At 36.7% G+C, this 20238-nt stretch overlaps 6 protein-coding genes across 8 annotated transcripts; 4 read left to right on the forward strand and 2 right to left on the reverse strand.

Moving 5' to 3' along the window:
* Positions 1 to 37: 37 nt before the first annotated feature.
* On the reverse strand, positions 38 to 844 carry LOC133840864 (large ribosomal subunit protein mL64). The gene has a single exon (XM_062272993.1). The coding sequence runs from the start codon at positions 784 to 786 to the stop codon at positions 91 to 93; it is 696 nt and encodes a 231-aa protein (XP_062128977.1). The 5' UTR covers positions 787 to 844; the 3' UTR covers positions 38 to 90.
* Positions 845 to 1101: 257 nt separating this feature from the next.
* LOC133840862 (structural maintenance of chromosomes protein 5) lies at positions 1102 to 5668 on the forward strand. The gene is made up of 17 exons (XM_062272989.1): positions 1102 to 1326; positions 1557 to 1929; positions 2007 to 2185; positions 2241 to 2487; positions 2546 to 2644; positions 2706 to 2993; positions 3055 to 3156; positions 3211 to 3419; positions 3476 to 3639; positions 3705 to 3831; positions 3917 to 4122; positions 4186 to 4403; positions 4481 to 4705; positions 4777 to 5001; positions 5067 to 5224; positions 5283 to 5400; positions 5460 to 5668. The coding sequence occupies exons 1-17, from the start codon at positions 1253 to 1255 to the stop codon at positions 5553 to 5555; spliced, it is 3108 nt and encodes a 1035-aa protein (XP_062128973.1). The 5' UTR covers positions 1102 to 1252; the 3' UTR covers positions 5556 to 5668.
* Positions 5669 to 6596: 928 nt separating this feature from the next.
* On the forward strand, positions 6597 to 9037 carry LOC133844250 (uncharacterized). The gene is made up of 9 exons (XM_062278163.1): positions 6597 to 6985; positions 7059 to 7225; positions 7293 to 7475; positions 7530 to 7645; positions 7704 to 7797; positions 7854 to 8030; positions 8092 to 8381; positions 8437 to 8582; positions 8651 to 9037. The coding sequence occupies exons 1-9, from the start codon at positions 6703 to 6705 to the stop codon at positions 8917 to 8919; spliced, it is 1725 nt and encodes a 574-aa protein (XP_062134147.1). The 5' UTR covers positions 6597 to 6702; the 3' UTR covers positions 8920 to 9037.
* Positions 9034 to 15237, reverse strand: LOC133844251 (1-acylglycerol-3-phosphate O-acyltransferase Pnpla3). 3 transcript variants are annotated; one of them, XR_009894581.1, is made up of 8 exons: positions 14869 to 15237; positions 10590 to 11269; positions 10351 to 10517; positions 10177 to 10285; positions 10023 to 10111; positions 9730 to 9962; positions 9450 to 9639; positions 9223 to 9364 (listed from the first exon to the last, which is right to left on the reverse strand). XR_009894581.1 is itself a non-coding variant. In XM_062278164.1 (7 exons), exons 1-7 carry the CDS (start codon positions 15026 to 15028, stop codon positions 9225 to 9227), a joined length of 1578 nt encoding a protein of 525 aa, XP_062134148.1. In that variant the 5' UTR covers positions 15029 to 15236; the 3' UTR covers positions 9034 to 9224. The 3 variants fall into 3 exon arrangements, 1 of the variants encoding a protein (XP_062134148.1); XR_009894580.1 differs by having other exon boundaries at positions 9233 to 9364; positions 9508 to 9639; XM_062278164.1 differs by lacking the exon at positions 9450 to 9639 and having other exon boundaries at positions 9034 to 9364; positions 14869 to 15236.
* Positions 15238 to 15559: 322 nt separating this feature from the next.
* LOC133844249 (tudor domain-containing protein 3) lies at positions 15560 to 18530 on the forward strand. The gene is made up of 4 exons (XM_062278161.1): positions 15560 to 15710; positions 15767 to 15854; positions 15917 to 18157; positions 18221 to 18530. Exons 1-4 carry the CDS (start codon positions 15676 to 15678, stop codon positions 18455 to 18457), a joined length of 2601 nt encoding a protein of 866 aa, XP_062134145.1. The 5' UTR covers positions 15560 to 15675; the 3' UTR covers positions 18458 to 18530.
* Positions 18531 to 19032: 502 nt separating this feature from the next.
* Positions 19033 to 19768, forward strand: LOC133844252 (H/ACA ribonucleoprotein complex subunit 2-like protein). Its single transcript, XM_062278165.1, has 2 exons — positions 19033 to 19385; positions 19446 to 19768. Exons 1-2 carry the CDS (start codon positions 19135 to 19137, stop codon positions 19675 to 19677), a joined length of 483 nt encoding a protein of 160 aa, XP_062134149.1. The 5' UTR covers positions 19033 to 19134; the 3' UTR covers positions 19678 to 19768.
* The last annotated feature ends 470 nt before the right edge of the window (positions 19769 to 20238 follow it).

Genomic DNA, 20238 nt, shown 5'->3' on the forward strand with positions numbered 1-20238 from the left:
TGAGAACATGATAATACGAAATACAAAAATTTTAAAATAAATTTCAACAACGTTGTTTATGTATATTGTCTGCTCTTTTATACAATTACACTAAGATGTTTGTTTAACTAATTTTGCCATCATCTTTTCCTCTTTGACTTTTCGCTTGGCTTCTTTTTGTTTTCGCTTATCCTCCTTCTCCTTCTGCTCGAGCATTTCCTTGAAACGCTCATCTCGTGTATCCACCTTGAATCCGAAATGCCGGCGAACTTCCTCTATTAATCGTTCCTTTCGCGCAATTGCAGCTGCAGCATCGGCTTCCCTCTTTGCAACCTTTGCATTAAGGTCAGCCTTCCATTGTTCCAATTTCTCCAATTTCTTAGCAATGCCATCCTCACGTTCAACGACTGCTGCCAATTTAGCCGCCTTTGCGGCTCGCGCCGTCTCAATCATCTGTTGAATTGTTTTGGGTTGCGTAATGGTCTGGAACTTTTTCGCTGCGGCTATTTCCGATTTAGTTCCAAAGCAAATTTGGGGACTAATGTTACTCTTTGCACCATATTTTCCATACACTCCCCGTTGATATTTCTCCGTTAAATGTATCCATGAGTGAGCCTCACTATATGGGTTTGTTTCATGAAGAATATTCTTATGCTGTCGTCGAAGACCAGATTTGTCTCTGGAGATCTCATATTCCACATTATCATTGACAAAGGATGCAGGTAGTTCTGGCTTTGTAGCATTAGTTGAATACTTCAAACATCTTATTGAAATGCCGGCAGTAATATTTAATTTATGAAAATTCATTTTACTTTAACAATTATTTACTTTGGCAATTGAAATATCGATAAATACATTAACAACGTGAGTACGATGTCATCGAGTGTATTGATTGGTTGGATTCGATAAGTTTCCGATATATTTCGCATTTGTGTTCTTATTAAATAATTCAGAATCGATTTGGATATTCTTGTCTAAACAAGAATAAGTGCTCTTAAAATATTATTTCAATTTGTTTTTGTTTATTGTAAAGTACTTAAATATTTGTATTTTTTAAAGATAAAATCACGTTAAATATTCAGTGTGTTTTGAAATAACATAACGTCGATAATTCATCGATAGTTGGCTCTCAAACGGTAAACAATAAGCAATATATATCGCCGCTATTTCACAAGGCACATAGCTATGCAAGCACATCAAACACGGAAATAAGCCGCGGATTTCAACAAATTTAACGCGCAATATAATTATTGCCTGCGGCTTCTTGGCAAAAATGGACAGGTCAGGGCATTTATCACAAACGCACATGATTGGACGGATCCACTCAGTGTTCTGCAAAGATTTCGTGTAAGTAACAAACCAATCATAATGTTTTAAGCAATTCGAGAGTTCGTCAAAAGTTTATTGTGTGTCGATGCAATTGTTGCTTATTGTGTTTGAGACAATCTTCAGATCCCTGACTCATAGATAAACTTGAATCAGTACTTGTAAGCACTAGTTTCGTTTCAAGCTCGCCCCACATCCCTAACAATTCCAAAGATGTGTGTACTCATATTTATCTGCATATGTTTTTCCAGATCTTATAACGAAATTACGTATTTCCCCAAGGAGTATCTAAATGTATTGACTGGGCCAAACGGAACAGGAAAGTCTACAATTGTATCTGCTATCATATTGGGATTTGGCGGCGATCCCCAGCTGTTGGATCGTTCATCTAGCATTGCCGATTACATCAAAAGCAATAAGAGCTCGGCAATTATTACTATAACCATTAATGGGCGCTCAAAGAACTCCAAAGATTCTTTTAAGCGAACAATAAACCAAAATGGACAATCTCATTTTTATGTCAATTCCAAGGAATTGTCCAAGACAAAGTTTCTAGACATCGTCGCCTCATACAACATACAAGTTAGTAATTTATGTCAGTTTCTACCTCAGGATCGTGTCCAGGTAAATTTCACATAAATATCAAATTCACATTTTGTTTGTATTAATCATTAATAATTTAATTTGTATCATTGATTTAGGATTTTTCCAAAATGAATCCTCAAGAACTTCTAGTTAATACTATGTCATCTGTCTGTGACGATGAGTTCATAAAGAATTTTAACGATCTAAAGGAAATGAAAGTGAAGCTATTAAACGCCCATGCCGACCGTGAAAAAGATAAAGAAAATCTTCAGAAAGAGCAAAAGCGCTTGGAGCAGTATGTAACAAACGATTATTTATGTTTAATTTTACCTAATGATCAAAAAATTTAGGTTAGAAGTTACAGTTGATCAGTATCAAGAACGTCAGGAAATAATGCAAAAGCTAAATGTTCATAAGGCGAAAAAATTGTGGAGTGAAATCACTGCAGCAAATTCAAAAATCGACGAGCTGAAAAGTAGTTTGCATAAAGCAAATAAGGAATGTCAAACTCGCAAAAAGACATATGACTTGCAAAAAAGAGCACAGCAAGAAATTACACAAAAGAGTTTTGATCTCAGGCAGAAGAAAGAGGAACAAGTAAGTTGATATAAAAGAAACATCTCCATATCGTCTAAATGGTGTTCTTTTCCTTCAGATTAAACTTATTAGTCATGCCAATATTGCAAAAAATAAGTTGGACTCTCTGTTGGAGACTATAAAACATAAAGTGAATGAAAGAAACTTCGAATTAAAGGTTTGTTTATTCAATTGAAGCTTTTCATGGTATGTTGTATTGACCAGCCTCTTTTTTATAGAGACATATCGAGCAAGCAACTAAAAACAAAATGGAAGCTGATCATCTGAAGCAAACTGCAGAAGGTAAAAATCAAGAATTGCAGCAATTTTATAAGTACAAATCGGATTTAGTAAATGAGTTCGAGGAACATGGAAAAATAATTAATCAAACTCGCGAGACGACCATGAGGCAGTACAATAGACGCAGAGAAATTGAAGCCAAACTTAATGATGAGAAAATTCCTGAGGTGACAGCTCTAAAGCATAAGATTGAGAGATTGCAAAATATTAAAACACAAAAAATTGAAGTAAGACACGACATAATCATAATGTGTGTACTTTATTAAATATCAAACCACATTTTTTTAGGAATTGCGCAACCAAAATCCAAATTTAATCAAAGCCATGAGTTGGGTTGCTGAAAATAAGCACAAATATAAGTCTAATATTTACGATCCAATGATATTTGAAGTAAGTATCATAATAATTCTTTTCGGTGAATCAAAATAATTAAATTTATTGCAGTTAAATATTAAAAGCCCTGATGCGGCTATGTGTTTGGAGAACCTTATCCGACAGCGTGATTTATATGCATTCGCTTGTGAAGACAAGAATGATATGTCTGATCTGATTAATGAATTATGTGTGAAGCAGAAGTTATCCGTTAATATCATTTATTGTGCTCCAGGAAACAGATGCTTGTATACCTCGACAGTACCTCTATCTGAAATTGCGTAAGAATTATTATCATTAAACATTCAGTAATTATAACTAACTACGAAATGCCTAGAACTATTGGATTCACATCGTACCTGGTGGATCTAGTCTCTGGGCCAATGCCTATTATAAACAAATTGTGTGGTACTTATCAAATTCACAATATTCCCATTGGAAGTGAAGAAGTCAGCAATAATACTTCAATAATTCCTAAGTCAATCCGTGTATTCTTCGGTGGTAAGCACAAAATTTTCACAATCGATACCAACAGAAAAATATCTTTATTTTTGTTTTATTTTTAGGCACTAAAAAGTTTGTAGTGACAACATCTCGGTACCGATCAGATTTAATATTAACCGAGAGTACGATTCAAAGAAGAAATCAACTTATTACTCTTGACTCAAAACAATTGGCAGCGCTTCAAGAACGGTAAGGCGTGAGAACACTCAGCTTATATCTTAATCAACTAATTCTATAATATCGTATTAATTGTTTTCATTTTCTATTATTGTAGGTACAACAATTCAATATCTGAAAGAAATCAACTTAGAAATAAATTAGTAGAAGTCGATAATGAGTTTGAACGCTTACAAGCGACAACGAAGGAAGAGGTAGAAAAAAAACGAAAAATTGATCAAAAATTGAATTATTTCGAAAATTTGGAAAATGATGTTAACAAACTAAATGATAAAATATTAAACATCAATAGATCATTCAATTGTGAGTATACAATATATTTATATATATATATATATCACGTTATTTATCATATTATAATTTTAGCATTGGATGATGTAGAAAAAACTTTTCAAAAAAGTGTTCTGTCAGATTTTAAGCAGTTACTTGAAACTGAACGAAACTTACTTAAAATTCTTGAGACTAGTGAGAAGAGTATAGCCATTAAGAAAGTTTTACAAGAAATGGAAAGCGTTCATAAAAGGCAACATGAATCTCAAATAAATACTCTCAATGAAAGTGAAGAAAACTATAAGGGCGCTTGTGTAAGTATTTTCTAGAAGCAAAATGTATATCGGTGTATTTTAATCAATAATAATACTTTATTTTTATATCATAAAAGGGAAATGTCGAGAAAATAACTAAATCTCTGGAAACCCACACAGAAAGTATTCAATCGAAAACTGAGCAGCTGCAAAGTTTATGCAATGGCAAACTACCATCAAGCAAAGATTTTCCATTCAAATCTGAATTCCGAGATTTATCAAAACTTGACATTGAACAAATCCGTGAAGCTATTGTCGAATTCCAGGCAAGATTGGAGTGTATGGCAAATGTAAATCCACAGGTAATATTGAAATAATTAACTTTTGTTTAAGATTGATATTCTAATTCTTTCTTTGATTTGTCACTTTTCAGGCTGTCGCAGACTTTCAACAGCGTCAGGAACAGGTGAAACTGTTAAAGCAAATTATCGATCAAAAAACCAATCAAGAGAAAAACGTTGATGGTGAAATTACTACATTATTCAATAATTGGGAACCAAAACTGAATAATTTATTAGAAACTATAAGCGCTAAGTTCAGTGAATTTATGGAATCTATGTCATACGTAGGGGAAGTGGTCTTGTCCAGAAATGATAAAGTAAGAAATAATTCATCCTTTTGTTGTGAATTTAAGAATTCATTTTGTCATCAACTATATTTCAGCATGATTTTAAATCATATGGTATACAAATTATGGTTCAATATAGAAAAGAGGGAAAATTACAAACTCTCGACAAATATATTCAATCCGGTGGAGAACGTGCTGTAGCTATTGCAATCTATTCTATGTCTTTACAGCACGTTACAAGTGTACCATTCAGGTAATAGTTTTATTATTCAGATAAATATAAAGATTTATTATATTTACTTGTATTTTAGATGCGTTGATGAAATTAATCAAGGCATGGACGCCACTAACGAACGTAACATTTTTGAGTTGTTATTAAGAGAAGCGACTAAAGAGGGATCTGCTCAATATATATTTGTAACTCCTAAGGTAAGTATTTTTACGAAATATTCAAACTGATTACAATATCATTGTTCCTTATTCCCTAGTTGCTTCCCGATCTAAACTACAATGACCACTTATGCGTTTCCGTCGTTTATAATTCAGCATCTATGAAACCGGGTGCCAATTTTCCACGATGTTGAATTTCTACTCAATGTTTTCTAGTTATTAAATGTATCTATTTATTGGTAAGTGGTTACTAACTACCAAAAAAAAAGCGGTTGAAATTAAAACGCATCCGATCCAATGAAAAAAACATGTAATTAATTGTTAAACGACCATTTTTTGTATATTTTGATGTTAAACATTAAGAACAATTTATAGAACACACTAATTTGAACTGAGGTCTTTACTCCCATTATATTGGGACTTGGTAGGCCAGTAGAAGATTTATGATAAATGTCGTTATCAATAACTGCTGATCTAAAAAATCCCAACGATAATGAGGGCACACACTTGTTAGGCACTTGTTCTTTCCGATAATCGTTGATCGAGAGACTAATGATAATGTTTAATAAACTACATCTTTTATATGTTTGTAAGTCGTCGCTGCCGAACGATCAATGAAGCGTTTCAATTGTTCTGCTCCTATAAGCACACACTTTGAATTACTCAATGATAATAAGAGAATGGCGATATTCAATTTTTGGTACAAGATCAACTGAGAAGAGTAATGTGATATCACATATCTTATGAAATCTATACTTGTAATCAAGTTCTATCTATATAAAATGTTGCACTTGAAGTACATGTTGCTTTTTCCAAAACTGAAAATGTAACTTTATTAAATTCTACAATGTTTTGATTTGATTCATTTACACTTTTGTATAGAGTATATTTACTGCTGAAATAGATATGAGTTCAATTACTATTGCAGTGGTTTGACAACTTTATTATAAATCTATTATGCATACATACGTATATACATATATATATATATATACATATATATACATATATATATATGTATATATATATATATACATTTGTATTGTTAAGCATCATTGCCTTTAAACAACTCTTAAATTGGCTCGCTATTGGTCAAGAATATTATGTTTAAGTTGCCATGGACCATAACTATTCAATTACACAGCCTACATATATATTAATACCCCAAATATGGTATCTTAGCATCGCTGGAATTAAAGTCAACTTATTGAAAAATATCTCTGATTCCAAATTAGTTCACTATGTCTCTTTTGTTTCGTTAAGAAAACTTAGATTCAAAAAAAAATATTAAAAAAAAAAAACAAAAAAAAAATAATTGAATAAAAAAAGATATATCGAATCATGACGTCGATTTTTGGACAAACAATTGTCCCAAAAGCGGGAGTCGAAGAAGCTCTTCCTGTATGGATGAAAATAGATTGGCGTCCAGAGATAGAAAAGGGAATTTACATTGATTGGGGAAAGTATTACTCACGAAGAGGCAGGGTAAACCATGCTTTGACGTATCTTAATAAAGCTTCTGAGCTTGCACCAGAGGACGTTATGATCTTATACAATCGTAGTAAAAATCTGCGTAGAATTGGTAAAAGCCATTCTGCTTTGGAGAATTGCAAGACAGCGCGAAGTAAGTGAAAAAACTTTTGTGTTTGACGAACTAAATATGTTATTTTAATGCTTAAATTGTAATCGAATTAAAGAAATTTTAAAATCATCATTGGGACCTCAAAGCTATCCAATTAATCTGGAAACTTGTGATGCGCTGTATGAATTAAATCGCTTTGAAGATGCTAAGGCCGAAGCGCACAATAGCGCAAATCTCTTTTCGAGTAACAAGACACAAGCTTTTGAAGATCGATTACTTGTGGTATGTTAATAGAACATACACCTCTAACTTAGTTTCGAATGCACTGATATAATAACTGACTATTCAGATTGATGAAAATATACGTGATTGTTGTGGCGATGGACTAACCCCATTTATTTTGAAGAACCAAAATATCATTACACATGTACAAGATCTTGAAAATAATAAAATGAAGATTGACGAACGTCCACTTTGGAAGATATTGAAAGAAGAAGGCAAATGCGATGTTTTGAGTATTCCGGAGATTAAAGTTGGTTAATTGTTAAATTTTTCAAATCCTCATAATAAGAGTAAATTTTATTAGAGTCAACAATTGTCTCCTCGCGAAATCGCAAGAAGGCGCCGGGCTTACGATATTTGTAATCAATATTACCTAGACAAATCTTGGAAGGACGTACTTTTCCTAGAGAAATTAAGAACGTGAGTAAGCGTTTATATATATGTTTTAGATCCACAGTGCTATTCACGACCTCGACAGAAACCCAAATGTGCTAATGCCACAATGCAGAAACTCACATAAATTTTTGGAGACATTGATCAAACAGCAATATAAAATCGTACAAAAATTCGCGGTACGTTAGATTTTTAACATTGTTTTGCACTCTACATCTGCATCGACTTATTTTAGAAAATGATACATTCCCGCTCTCCGATGTACTATATGCGCTATAACAAGCATGCAGACAAAACCCTCTCGGACAAATTCATGGAAGACCAATTATCCCGCATACAGTACCAAACTCGCCGAAATATGGTTTCAGTCTTAAGAACCATTAGACGTCTTCGTGAAGAACAAAATATATCGGTAATCGACATCAGATTTGTTAATTGATGACTCAATATTGAAATATTAATATATTTTGCAGAAACTTTCAAAGTATGTTGAGGAGGTTATGGGAGAATATGTGGTTTTGAAAACTTTTAGAATAATGCCGTGGAAATTTGAATTTATTAACGAAGTATATAATACTTTGGCACTAGCTCTGGCCGAACAATATTATGTTCCAAGCAAATTTAAATTCAATGAGAGGAAAGCTTTCCACCATCTGCTTCACCTTGAGACAGATAAGATAAAGGATACTCCACAATTTGTGTTCGGAGACCGTTCCACATATCAAGATATAACGGCAATGGATCTAAGCGGTATAAAATCAAGGTTAATCTTCGATGCTCCAAAACAAATATAATTTATTAATCATTGTGGTTTATAGGAGGCAAATTTCAAATCTTGAAAATCGTATGATATTCGCAAAATACTCGATTGAAAAATGCTATTTACTCCATCAAATTGCTAATATTCATCTTGACTCCAATCGTTATGAGGAATGTGGTTTTACCGCTCGCAAGGCAATTGAAGGTTGGTATTATATATTATACATTCATTTAAAATGTAGTTATTTATTCGGTGCTACTTTTTCGATGCAGAATCAAAAAATTGTAATAGCTTACTTTGGAGTTTTCTCTGCACAATTTTGATTGTTAAGTCGAATGCATCTCTTAACAAATTTGAGCGTGCAAAGGAAGCTTTGAAAAATGCTATGCAAATTGCTACTGATCTAGATTGCCATAACCTTGTAGAGTTTGTGGAGATGTCTTTTTCATGTCTTGAGCGGATTTCCATCAAGGGAAGCTTAAGCAACCCTTCTAGTCATCGGGGAAGCAAATCATCAGTTGGTAGCACTAACAGCATGTAAACTTTGCCTAACCCTTTATCTTCCCTTTTAACTCGATCTAAAAATATCAAAATTTATTGTGTTTTTATTTAAATTTGTCGTGTAAATATATCATTTTATATAAAAGACTGCATATATTGTCGGATGTTTTTTATTTACTACTTAGAAATACTTGTTACTTTAGATATACAAATTAATATAACTTAACTTAAAGTAAGGTACATAATCGATAATCTAGTAGTTAGATTAAAGGCTACAAGCCACTTTGGTGTCGTTTTCAGTTCAAATCCTTATATTATAATAATAATATAATCCTAAAGCACTTTTCATTCAATCTCTATGCGAACATCACTTAAGCGTTGATTATCCTCAGCATAACTGAGCTTGGATGAATTGTTTTGTGTGGATTCAAGATCGTTTGCAGAAGACTGCAGTTCGTTGGGCGTTTGTTCGTCTATGAAAAAGTCTGAAAAAATAAAACAAAATGAACAAATAAATAAAACATTAGGTAATAGCGAAATACATTTAATTTAAAATTATGGGAAACTTACTATCTAATGATTCAACATTAACCGAAACCAAAAGTTTTTAAAAATAATGCCAATTTACCTTTGAAATCATAATTTTGTCTATTAATTTCGTCGTTTATGTGTATAAAATTTGGAATTTAGTGCATCAGAAATTAATGATAGTCTTAAAAGGCAACATCGTGTAATTCAGGTGCAGTGGGCATTAATTGGACTGTAATTAGAGTGCAGACAGTGTGTTAAACGAAAGTCCAAGGATGGATGGGAGATTGACATAAATCTGGTAATGACCAATTTTACTCACCAGACTCGATGCAATTCCACTCATTGTGATAATGCTGATGCCCACTCGAATGATCTTCAATCGAGCGTAACGAATTTGGCTGATGCTCCTCATTCGCAATGTCATCGAAATCAAATATCTCAGTCACTTTGACTTTATTCGTATTATCGTCTGTGTAATAATAAGCATAGAGTGCTTCATTGTGCGTCATCTTAGCGACTTGATTAACATCGCCTTTAAGAGGTTTAGCGCCGCTGTAAAAATAACAATTATTCATTCCTTTTTGTTTTTTTAGTGTTTTTTTTTTTATTTACCATTGATCGATAAGAAGTGAGACTTTAGTACCATACAGATGATCTGAGTTAAACAGACCAGTTGCATCAAAATGTGGCTGATCGTAAAGCTGTGTAAAAAATTAAGATATTAATATCTAATTGAATTATTAAACTAGAAAATTCGAGTACTTACTGTAAATTTATCGAGCAAACGTAGTTGCATGGTGTTGTTAAGTTGAACAAGCAATTCTTCGATGAGCTGACGCATTTGTTTCGTCACTTTTGGAGTTAGTGTGGAGATTCTGAATTGACAAAAAAAAACTACAGTAAATACAATGTAATGTTTTGAATAAATCACTAGACTTACTTCATAATTGTCGCCAAAAGAAAGTCCATTGGCACAGTGGCTGGCATTGAGAGTAATTTAATGCCACGGTGCTTGAATATCCAATTGGCTAAACCCTTGTTAGCCTGCTCAATGCATTCTTGTATCACATTCAACACAGTCTCCGGTAAGGGTGATCCTAAGGCATCCTACAAAAGAAACGAATGTAATCAAAATTAATTGCTGCACACAAGCGTTGACTTTCACTTCAAAATGCTTACGTTTCTGTGTTTCTTGCATTCGTCGCACTCGGCTTCAAAATCGTCGGTGTTGACGGTCTCCGAGACAACATACGTGGACTGAACGGCGATGCAACGACGGCAATTGATAAGATTGTTGCGATGCAGGAATTGCAATGCATCATCGAAACCCTGCTGGCAGAATTTCGAGAGAAACTCTGGTCGTGGCGGGAAGAAAATGCGAACGAACCGGCTCGCGTTTTGCCTTGAGATTTCTACACTTGTGTTGGCCCAGTTAATGTGGAATAACTGTGAGCTCTGGTCGCGTGGACAAATATCACTCTCGCCGCAAAAGGGACTCACTGTAATCGTGTTCTCATCCAAAATTGGCAAATTGTCTGAGAAGGCACCGTCCATGTAACGCACACCACGAAAACGAGGTGGCAAAATTCCCGAAAATCCAGGTATAAAACAGGCGCACATCAGAGCATCCAAGACTTCTTGACGCGACTCAAACTCGGATATGATGACGTTTTTGCCATCATAAACGCGTGTCAACGATATGTGAAGACGTCCATTAACACGCTTGTGGGCATCCTCAGGTAGATGCTTCTGTAGGCCCTCAAGCAATGAGGTTTGTATGTTAAACGAGGGACTGAATGGTCCCAGCGAGTAGCGGCGTGCTTCGTTGACCACCCGGAAAAAATCCGATGTCATGCTTCCTACAACGAGAAGAATACAAAATTATAATAAATGTATTTATAATCAAATATATAATTACAATAAATGTATTTATAATAAAAAAATACTTCACGCAACAAACATTGAAAGAACAAATAGAAGAGAAGAAATGGCCTTGAGCACTTCCTCATCAACATGATGTATCTTAGGCCAGCGACAGGGTCTCTCGCAGTTGGGCACGCTTAATTAGATCGTTCACCCATCTGAACAATGGGAAATGACGCATGCACCTTGTGTTGATCGATTATAGTATATTACTTTGGCCCCCATTGAGCACGTTGCTGATAAGAAGGCACTATAAAAACATATGAAACCCCACCAGAAGCTCGCACACTTACATACATATATTCTATATACGCATACATAAATTATTTTGTTTTGGCACAACAAGCTGATAGTAGTTTCCCCTTGTGTGTAAAATATACTCTTCTTTGTGTGTGTGTGTTTATGTGTGTGTGTATACAACCTACACACTTTTGCTGCTTCATTAGAAGAAAGCCGCTCAGAGATAACACGAAATAGCAGCAACAAATGTTTTGATTGCTGACGTAAAGCCCGAATCAGGTCACCACCACCTTCAGTTATAGTTTCAATAGTTCTATTGTTGTAAGTCACGAGTGGAATACATAATATAAGCCTTTGATCCACAATTAATGTTGACTCTACGCATAGATTTGTTTAAACTTGAAATATCAGGCAACCGGAAAGACGAGAGTTGATACTATTTTTATAAACGTAATTTGATGTGACGATCTAGGTCAATTTACAAAATTACAGGGTATAAAATTCAGCATTCTAGCGTATCCGTTCGCTTAGATCAAAACAATAATAAGCTTTGTTTTCAAAATAAAATGCGGATGTGTAAGCAAAGCAAAGCAAAGATAAACAAGAAAACACGCCACTGTTTACAGTACCCATTAAACTGCGAGCAACGGGTGTTATCAAATTTCTGACAGTATTATTATTTTTGTTATTGTTTATCAAAACGCCTAGCGCTCGAACTTCTATTTACAACAATGACACCACAAGCAAAAAAGAAAAAGCTGTACTTTACACCTGGGTACAAGGTATACCCCATTCGAGTGTACTTATTATTACATGTGTTTCCCATCAGCTCTGGGGGCTCGTCTGCGGACTGGAAAACCAGTCGAACCACATTTGTACTCTGAAGTAGCACACCATACAATACAATACAGTACGGCGATGACATCAAATGTTTACAAAAAAGAACAGCTGCAAAGTTCGAGAACTCACAGACTTTATCAGTTACACTATTCGAAGAAGTTTACGGTGCCATGGACACTCCCCCGTGACCCCGAAACCCCGAACTTCAAAATAAGTATGTATTTATAATAGTTGCCTCCTCGCGTCTTTAAATGGTGCAATGAACCGGAAATTTGACGTCTATCGCTGGCAAGAGAACGTTATAAATTTCCTGGCCGAAGGTGAAGTAATTTCATCAAAAAAAGTAAATTTAACTGCAACTGTTAATCATGTTTTTAATAGCAGAGAGATTAAAATGCGCTTAGTCAACAAAATGCACTGATAATTAAAACTGTTTACAATTACAAGATGCTTAGCAATGCTTTAGCGCTAATGAGACTATTTTCTTATAATAGTAGTATAGTTTTTGAACTTCGAACAAAGAAGATTTTGATACCTAGATAAGTATACTTTCGATTTACGCCGCGGCAATTTGGGAACCTCAAGCTCGTTATAGAATCAAACGTAATTGCGATAACAAAGTTGAGACTGTACTTTGGAACCACTTTATAGGTCAGTCACACAGCTGCAGTCAGCTGGTCTTTGTCTTTACATGAGTAATGCTTACTTTGGCTGTGACTAACTAATTAGTTGATTAATTGATTGATTGATATCATCAAGACTCTATATACAAATATTATATATAACCATCTCTCTATAAACAACTATTAGTCTATATATATTTTTAATGATATTTAATTTAATTTCCTCTATCCCGCAATCCCAAAACATTACCTGAATTCATATTTTGTCATAATTTTCATCCCTAACTTGAATGCCCAACAAAATTCTGCAAATTTCCAACGATTCTACCCAACATAAATGTTTCTACGGCAAATAGAGCAGCTGGAAGTATGTGTTCCTTATTTTGATTTACAATCGGGCTGTTTTGGATTCGGATTACAGATAAGAGCGCATATGAAATACATCATCACTCTCATATATACATACTTACGACACTTTTGCTGGCGTGTGCACAAAAAAGCCCAACAGTCACTTGTCACAATGAAATGAGCTGATAGCTTGATAAGCCCCAATCGAATACACATACATACATACATATGTATATAGCGCAAAACACAGCTGCGAATTGAATGTAAATAATACAACAACAAAAAGCATGGTCCATGTGAATGTATGTGTATGTCAACTTTTGTATTGTTTATGTGTTGAGTCTCTATATTCCTAATCAAAAATAGGAAACTCATTCAGTTTGTCGAGTTGCAAAACTTAGGCCAAAGACAATTGACGTCAATTGGAAACTATAGCAAATATATACAAATATTGAAACACTTTTTTTTCTAGCTATTTATATTAGTGTATTATTTTGAAAATATTTAACATCTAGAACAAATGTAATTATGGACACGTAATCAGGTTACAGGTAAAAAGAAACTGAGGCGTCAGAGTGCTATAGCGTAAGCGTGAAATTGGATTAGGGCAAGAAACAGAAGTCTGTAGTGTATTTAATGGCATCCCTCAAAGTTTCTGCTCTGCGTCGAGTGGACCGTCATTAAAAGTGAATTGCAACCAAACTGGGACAACAACTGGTTGCAAGAGCAATGAATCAGTTTACCTGTCGGTCTGGTCGTCGAACTTTCTACGATGTGCCAGCGAAAATGCTCGATAGCAGCAACAGGTATATAAACATACATATATGATTTTGTATATATATATTGTTATATATATATTTAGAAATAACCCAGACAACAACTGAAAGTGTTTTTCACAACAAAACGTATAATAATGTCACGACTGACTTAATAAGACATAATATATTTTATTGGTTTTATTTTCAACGTCTAACCTCTTAAAAGTCTTTCAACTTTGAATCGAAATATGCGCAGCCTACGCCTGCCTGTCACGCCCTAATTAATGTAACTCAAATTCAAGCGAGCCCCCAAGATAAACAACAACGACAACAAGCCCGACCTTCACATATTTGTGAATCAAACGCTTACACACAACAACAACATTTTCGTTGCTGTGTGTGTGTCATTCTATTTTCGTGCTTATTACATAGCTGGGAGCACACACACACACACACGCAAGCATTTTCAAATGCTTTTGTTTGTGTTTGTTTTGTTTGCATTTGCGACGTATTTTTGGGAGTGACGAGCCCCCAAAAACGAAGTATACAGACAGCTGGCAACGCTACTTCAAGTACATTTAGTATGTATGCAACAAATTTATGTTTTGATTCAAGTCCAACAGTCATTGAAAATATTCTTGTTACTATGCATAAATACGTAAGTTTGCATATTCTACACACATATAGAACATTCCATAATATAATTAAAGTCTATTGTGTGCTTACCTAAAGGCAAATCGCAGAGCAGACAACAGGCTGCTAGGGAGCCCGCCGAAGCGCCTGAAATCTTCTCCAGCAGCAAGTGTGGCGCGTATTTCTTGAAGGAAACTGCAACTCCGACATGGTAAATTCCCAGAAATCCACAACCAGCAAATGATAAATTCATATTTGAGTTATCACTTTTGTACACCTTTCTATCAAATCGAATTTAATTAATAAAAGTTTTCTGTCAATATTTTTTAAACACGAAATTATAGATTTCTTCACTTTTTATGTGTTGCTTATCGTTCAATATTTATTAGCGATTTATTCGTTTTTATTCTTGCTTTAATGCAGAAAACACGAACCGTTACAGCTGCTTGCTTATGAGCGAATGAAATCGGTTGCGTACCAGCGTGACCACAAACGTAATTTCAAAATATACTGTAGCTATAGCGCAAAATCATACCAAAACGAGATAATTGTTAACTGGTTACACCTTTTTGGAATATTTTCGTTTTATTAAAAAAATCTATACACAATACAGATTTTTTTTCTTACTGTTTGAGAGATCCTTACAGATCAGTGGATTACATGATCGATAAAAAAATAATTCTATTAACTCCTTTCTTGGTAAAATACCAATTAATCTTTTTTGAACTGTATTTTTATACTAATAAGTATATATTGTGCCGCATACGGTCGTACAATGTTATCGATGACCACGGCAAAATACTTTTTGCGGCGAAATCAATTGCGGTGCGGCGAAGCTGAGCAGTCTGTGCTGGGCTTGCAAAAAAAATATATGTATAACTATAAAGTTTAACGCAAAAAATGGAATTGTCCAAGCAATTAAAGGCGCAGGGCTGGTAAGTTGAACATACAGTGAAGTAATAACATTTCACAACTCCAAATATCCCAATAGGTACCTCACAGACGATGGCATCAAGACACTGAGCACCGCCATAGGCGGCGACCTCGAAGCACGCAAAATAATTGATGAAGCTTTGAATGTGAGTAACAGATGGCATCACTATCGTCAGATTGCTGATTGATTGATTTTCTTGTTATGCAGCGGGATCTGCGCGATATTGGAGGCGGTGCCCTGGCCACCAATCGCGAGGAGTCGAGTGCAACGCTCGGTGGTCGTATTGTGCTCCAGGTGCAAAAAGTGCGCAATATTGCGGCCCCCAAAAGCAATGAAGAATCTAAGGCAGCGCCACGCCTACTACAATTGGAGCTATCCGATGGGCAGCAAACGGTACAGGCTTTGGAGCTGGAACCGGTGCCTGCGTTGAGTCTGAATGTGGCACCCGGTACAAAGATTTTCTTCAAGGCTGAGAAACTGCAATTGATGCATGGATTTCTGCTGTTGCGCCAGAATGAGTTGCAGCTGCTCGGCGGACGTGTGGAAGCTTTGTACGAGAAATGGGATTTTGCACGCACAATGCTCAAATATGCACGAAGTGGTCGCCCATTGACGGGAGCAACTGCACCGCCGCCTTGGGTGGCATTTGGCAAGAGCATCAATGCCAATGATGATCGCAACTTTAAGAGTTTAGTGCCGGCCGGAGACAAGGATAAGCCGGCCAAGGAGAACGACGAGTTTAATGCCACGCGCAATGAGGCGATTGCTGCTGCCAGCAAGGTGGCTGTAAAGAAGGTGTTCGGCGGTGGCGGTCAGAATCTCGTTGACTACAACATCAAGAAGATCCTCGACAAGGGCTACAGCAAGGAAGAAGCCAAGCTGGCGTTGCAGGGCACTCGCAATAATCTCGAACGTGCTCTGTACAATCTCAAGCGTCGCAAAGATGCAGCTGCTAGTGGCAGCACTGAGGCGCCACCCATGCGCGGTGGGCGTGGCGAGCGTCCGGGTCGCGAGGGCAAACGTGGCGCAAGTCTGAAAGATGAAGCAGAGGCAGCGAAACCGGCCGCGAATGCGACACTCTTTGATTTTCTTACTACGAAATTGCCACCAACAAAGGACGCCGAGAAGCTGGAAGCGAGTGCCATGGAGGCGGCAGTCAAGGCATCGCTGGCAACTGCAAATGCCGAGCGAACCCAAAGCAAACATCACGAACAACACCAAGAGCACAAATTCCAGGGCACAAACGATCGATCGCGTTTCGAGAACAATGTGTCGAGCAGCTTTGCTGCCCATCGAGGTGGCCCGGCAGGACGTGTTCCTCGAGGCGGAGCACGCAATCGTCCCGAACGAGGAGGCGGCAACTTTAGCACTCGCGCAGGAGGAGGAGGAGGAGGTGCACCGACAGCACCAGGAGCTGGCAATGGCAGCAGCAGCAATATACGTAGCCGCTACGAGAATAATTCGCGGGCAACGGAACAAACTCATGTCAAGAGCGCTGGACGCAATGGTCACGAGTTGCCACGCGATGTCCCTAGCAAAGCTGTTGTCCCTGAGGTAAAGCAGGAGCAGGAACTAACGACTGGGACCAAGGAGCAGAGTAACAACAATCGTCGCAATAACGAGCGACAAACGAATCGCAATGGAAATTATCGCGCCGAGAATGGTAATAGGAATAACAGTCGCCGACAGCCAGGAGCTGGATCAAATGGTGGTGGAACTGTTGCTCCAGTGGGCAGAGTAAGCAATAATCCGTTTAGCAACAATGAAGATACAAATACTCGCCTCAACAAAGTGGTCGAGGAAACGGCTAATTTGAAGATCAACTCAACTAAGCGTGAACCACGACGTGGTGGTAAACAAAGTGCTGGACCATCCCATCGCCAACAGCAGTTTGAAGCGCCAGCAAATGCATTGCCCTTGGAGAAGAAGTCTATGGAAAAGCCAATTCCAGGAGCTGCAACTGCAGCTGCAGCTGCATCAACAACAGCACCACAGCGACAACAACCACAGCCAGTGAAGGAGCATCCACGATCACAACATCAATCGAATGCCAGCTACAGTCAATTGCCAAATGGTTACACTTATGATCCCAGCAAGATTATGGGTTTCCAGAGCAAGGAGACCAATGAGTTTGCCATGAGTCTGCTGAAGAGTCAGGGTTTAACAATTGCGCCACAAGCGGCGGCAGCATCGGCAGCGCCACCACCACCGTCCAGTCAAAAGCTGCCTACTCAAGCAACATCCCCACCAGCGCCGATAGCTAACAACAACAGCATTAAGCCGCGAAACACATTCGATGCATTACCAATGGCATCGGCTAACAGCATTCAACTGCCATCAAATCCACAGCCAGCTGTTTTATCATCGCCACCACAGTACTTCACTGACGATGCTTGGATGTGGAAAGCTGGCGACTTGTGTATGGCCAAGTATTGGGACGATGGACGAGTGAGTATACAATTTGTTAAATGTACTTAAAGAGTTGCTAAACTCGGAATTTTATTTGTATAGTACTATGAGGCTGAGATCACAGGAGTTTCGGAAAACACTTGTGTGGTGTTTTTCCTGGGCTATGGCAATCACGAAGAAGTACTGAAATCGGATATGTTGCCCCTCACCGATGCCCAGAATCGACCATTAAGCAATATGCCACAGTCACAGCATCAACATCCGAAGTCGCGCTATCGTGGAGATCGTCAGACTCAGCAGCAGCAGGTATATGTGCCACCACACAAACGCGAGTATTAATTAATCCAATGTACCCACATTTATGCCTACTGGAATTAAATTAAATGTATCGAATAAACCACATTGCATTTTCTTTGATGGCTAAGCCAGAAAATAATAATAATAAAGATAGAATTCCATTCATCACACATTGTCAAAATAAGAAATTTGAGAGTTGTTTTATTGTCTTCTATGAACAAATTGTATTTATTCTATGATTTGGAGAGTACTCTTTAAATAATTGCGGCTTCAATAGTACACTATTATAAGATTAATGGTCACCCCAATTTAACTTCAGTAATTATAAACGATAATTTAAAATAGCACTCTTTGAACAAGGTTGGCGTTAAGTCGTATTTATTTTTATAAATGTTGCCTATTGCTATAGCCTAATAAATAAAATGGAATTTTAAAGCTGTTTTTCATTATTTCTTTGCGAAATACAAGTCTGAAAGAACACATTAATTTAAAATAAATGAATATAACGAGCCTTTAATTTGGCTACAGAAAACATCGAACACCAAAAATCGAAGTTTGAAAAAGTCGATATATATCGGTTTTATATTCGATGTTTCTCTCTGCATCTCTAATTCAACCTGTGGTCACACTTACTAACACACGTGTTTGTTGATGAGCATCAAAGTCGTGCAGACTAGGCATTTCCATAAAGATAAATATATTAAAAAGAAGAAAATAAAATGGTTAAAGTAAAGGTAGAGAAAACTGATGACGCCGACACGTCTGTTAAAGTCAGTGCAAATGTGTCGGTTAAGGAAGAAGAGAGTTATGACGACAAATTGCTGTTTATTAACGCCATCGCTAAACCGATGGCAGGCAAGAAATTGGCCAAGAAAGTTTATAAATTGGTCAAGAAAGCCATGAAGCATAAAACCTACTTGCGAAATGGACTCAAGGATGTGCAAACACGCTTACGCAAAGGTGAAACTGGGTAAGTGGTTTATAGTTTAGCTATTTTTATTCGAAATTAACCTACTCCCATCATCCACAGCCTTTGCATCTTTGCCGGTGATGTGACTCCCGTGGACATCATGTGCCACCTGCCCGCTGTATGCGAGGAGAAGGGTATTCCCTACACTTACACACCAAGTCGTGCTGATCTCGGTGCTGCGATGGGTGTTAAGCGAGGCACAGTCGCCTTGCTGGTTCGCCAAAATGAGGAATACAAAGATTTATACGATGAAGTCAAAGATGAGCTGTCCAAGCTGAATGTTCCAGTTTGAGTTGCTAAATTAGTCTGTATTCCTAAGTAAGAACATTGCTAGTTAAGATCCTAATTTTCAATTTACAAATACACTATAATCTTGTACAAAATCTTAACTGTGTACGTGGGGGTAAAGGTGAAAGATAGCTTCAACAGGTGGAAGATATTCCTTTGCAGGGGATTAGCTGCAAGAATCGAACGACAAATGCAAAGGATGCAGTCTCTACTACGGAAACGATATGATTCTATTCTTGGTGGTATTGAAAGATCTTGAGCAGCAATATTTAGTTGTCATCCATCGTCGATATAGATTACGTTCTCTCCCATTAATATTAAACTTTTGATTAATTTGCCAGCACCACTGAACACGAAGAAATATTGCAAAATAAAGTAACATCTTTGGTTTTTTGGTTGTCCCTTGGGGATCTTTTTTTTTAATTTTTTCATACGTATTTTTATAAATGGGATTACACAGGGTTTTCTTTTTATGTGTAGTATGGATGCGTTTCGTGTGTTTCAAATCAGTATTCAAAGTTATTTTGTGCTTAATTAAATGTGTTGTTAAGACAAACAGACATAT

Source organism: Drosophila sulfurigaster, chromosome 3, assembly GCF_023558435.1.
Source record: "Drosophila sulfurigaster albostrigata strain 15112-1811.04 chromosome 3, ASM2355843v2, whole genome shotgun sequence".
Classification (NCBI taxonomy): domain Eukaryota; kingdom Metazoa; phylum Arthropoda; class Insecta; order Diptera; family Drosophilidae; genus Drosophila; species Drosophila sulfurigaster.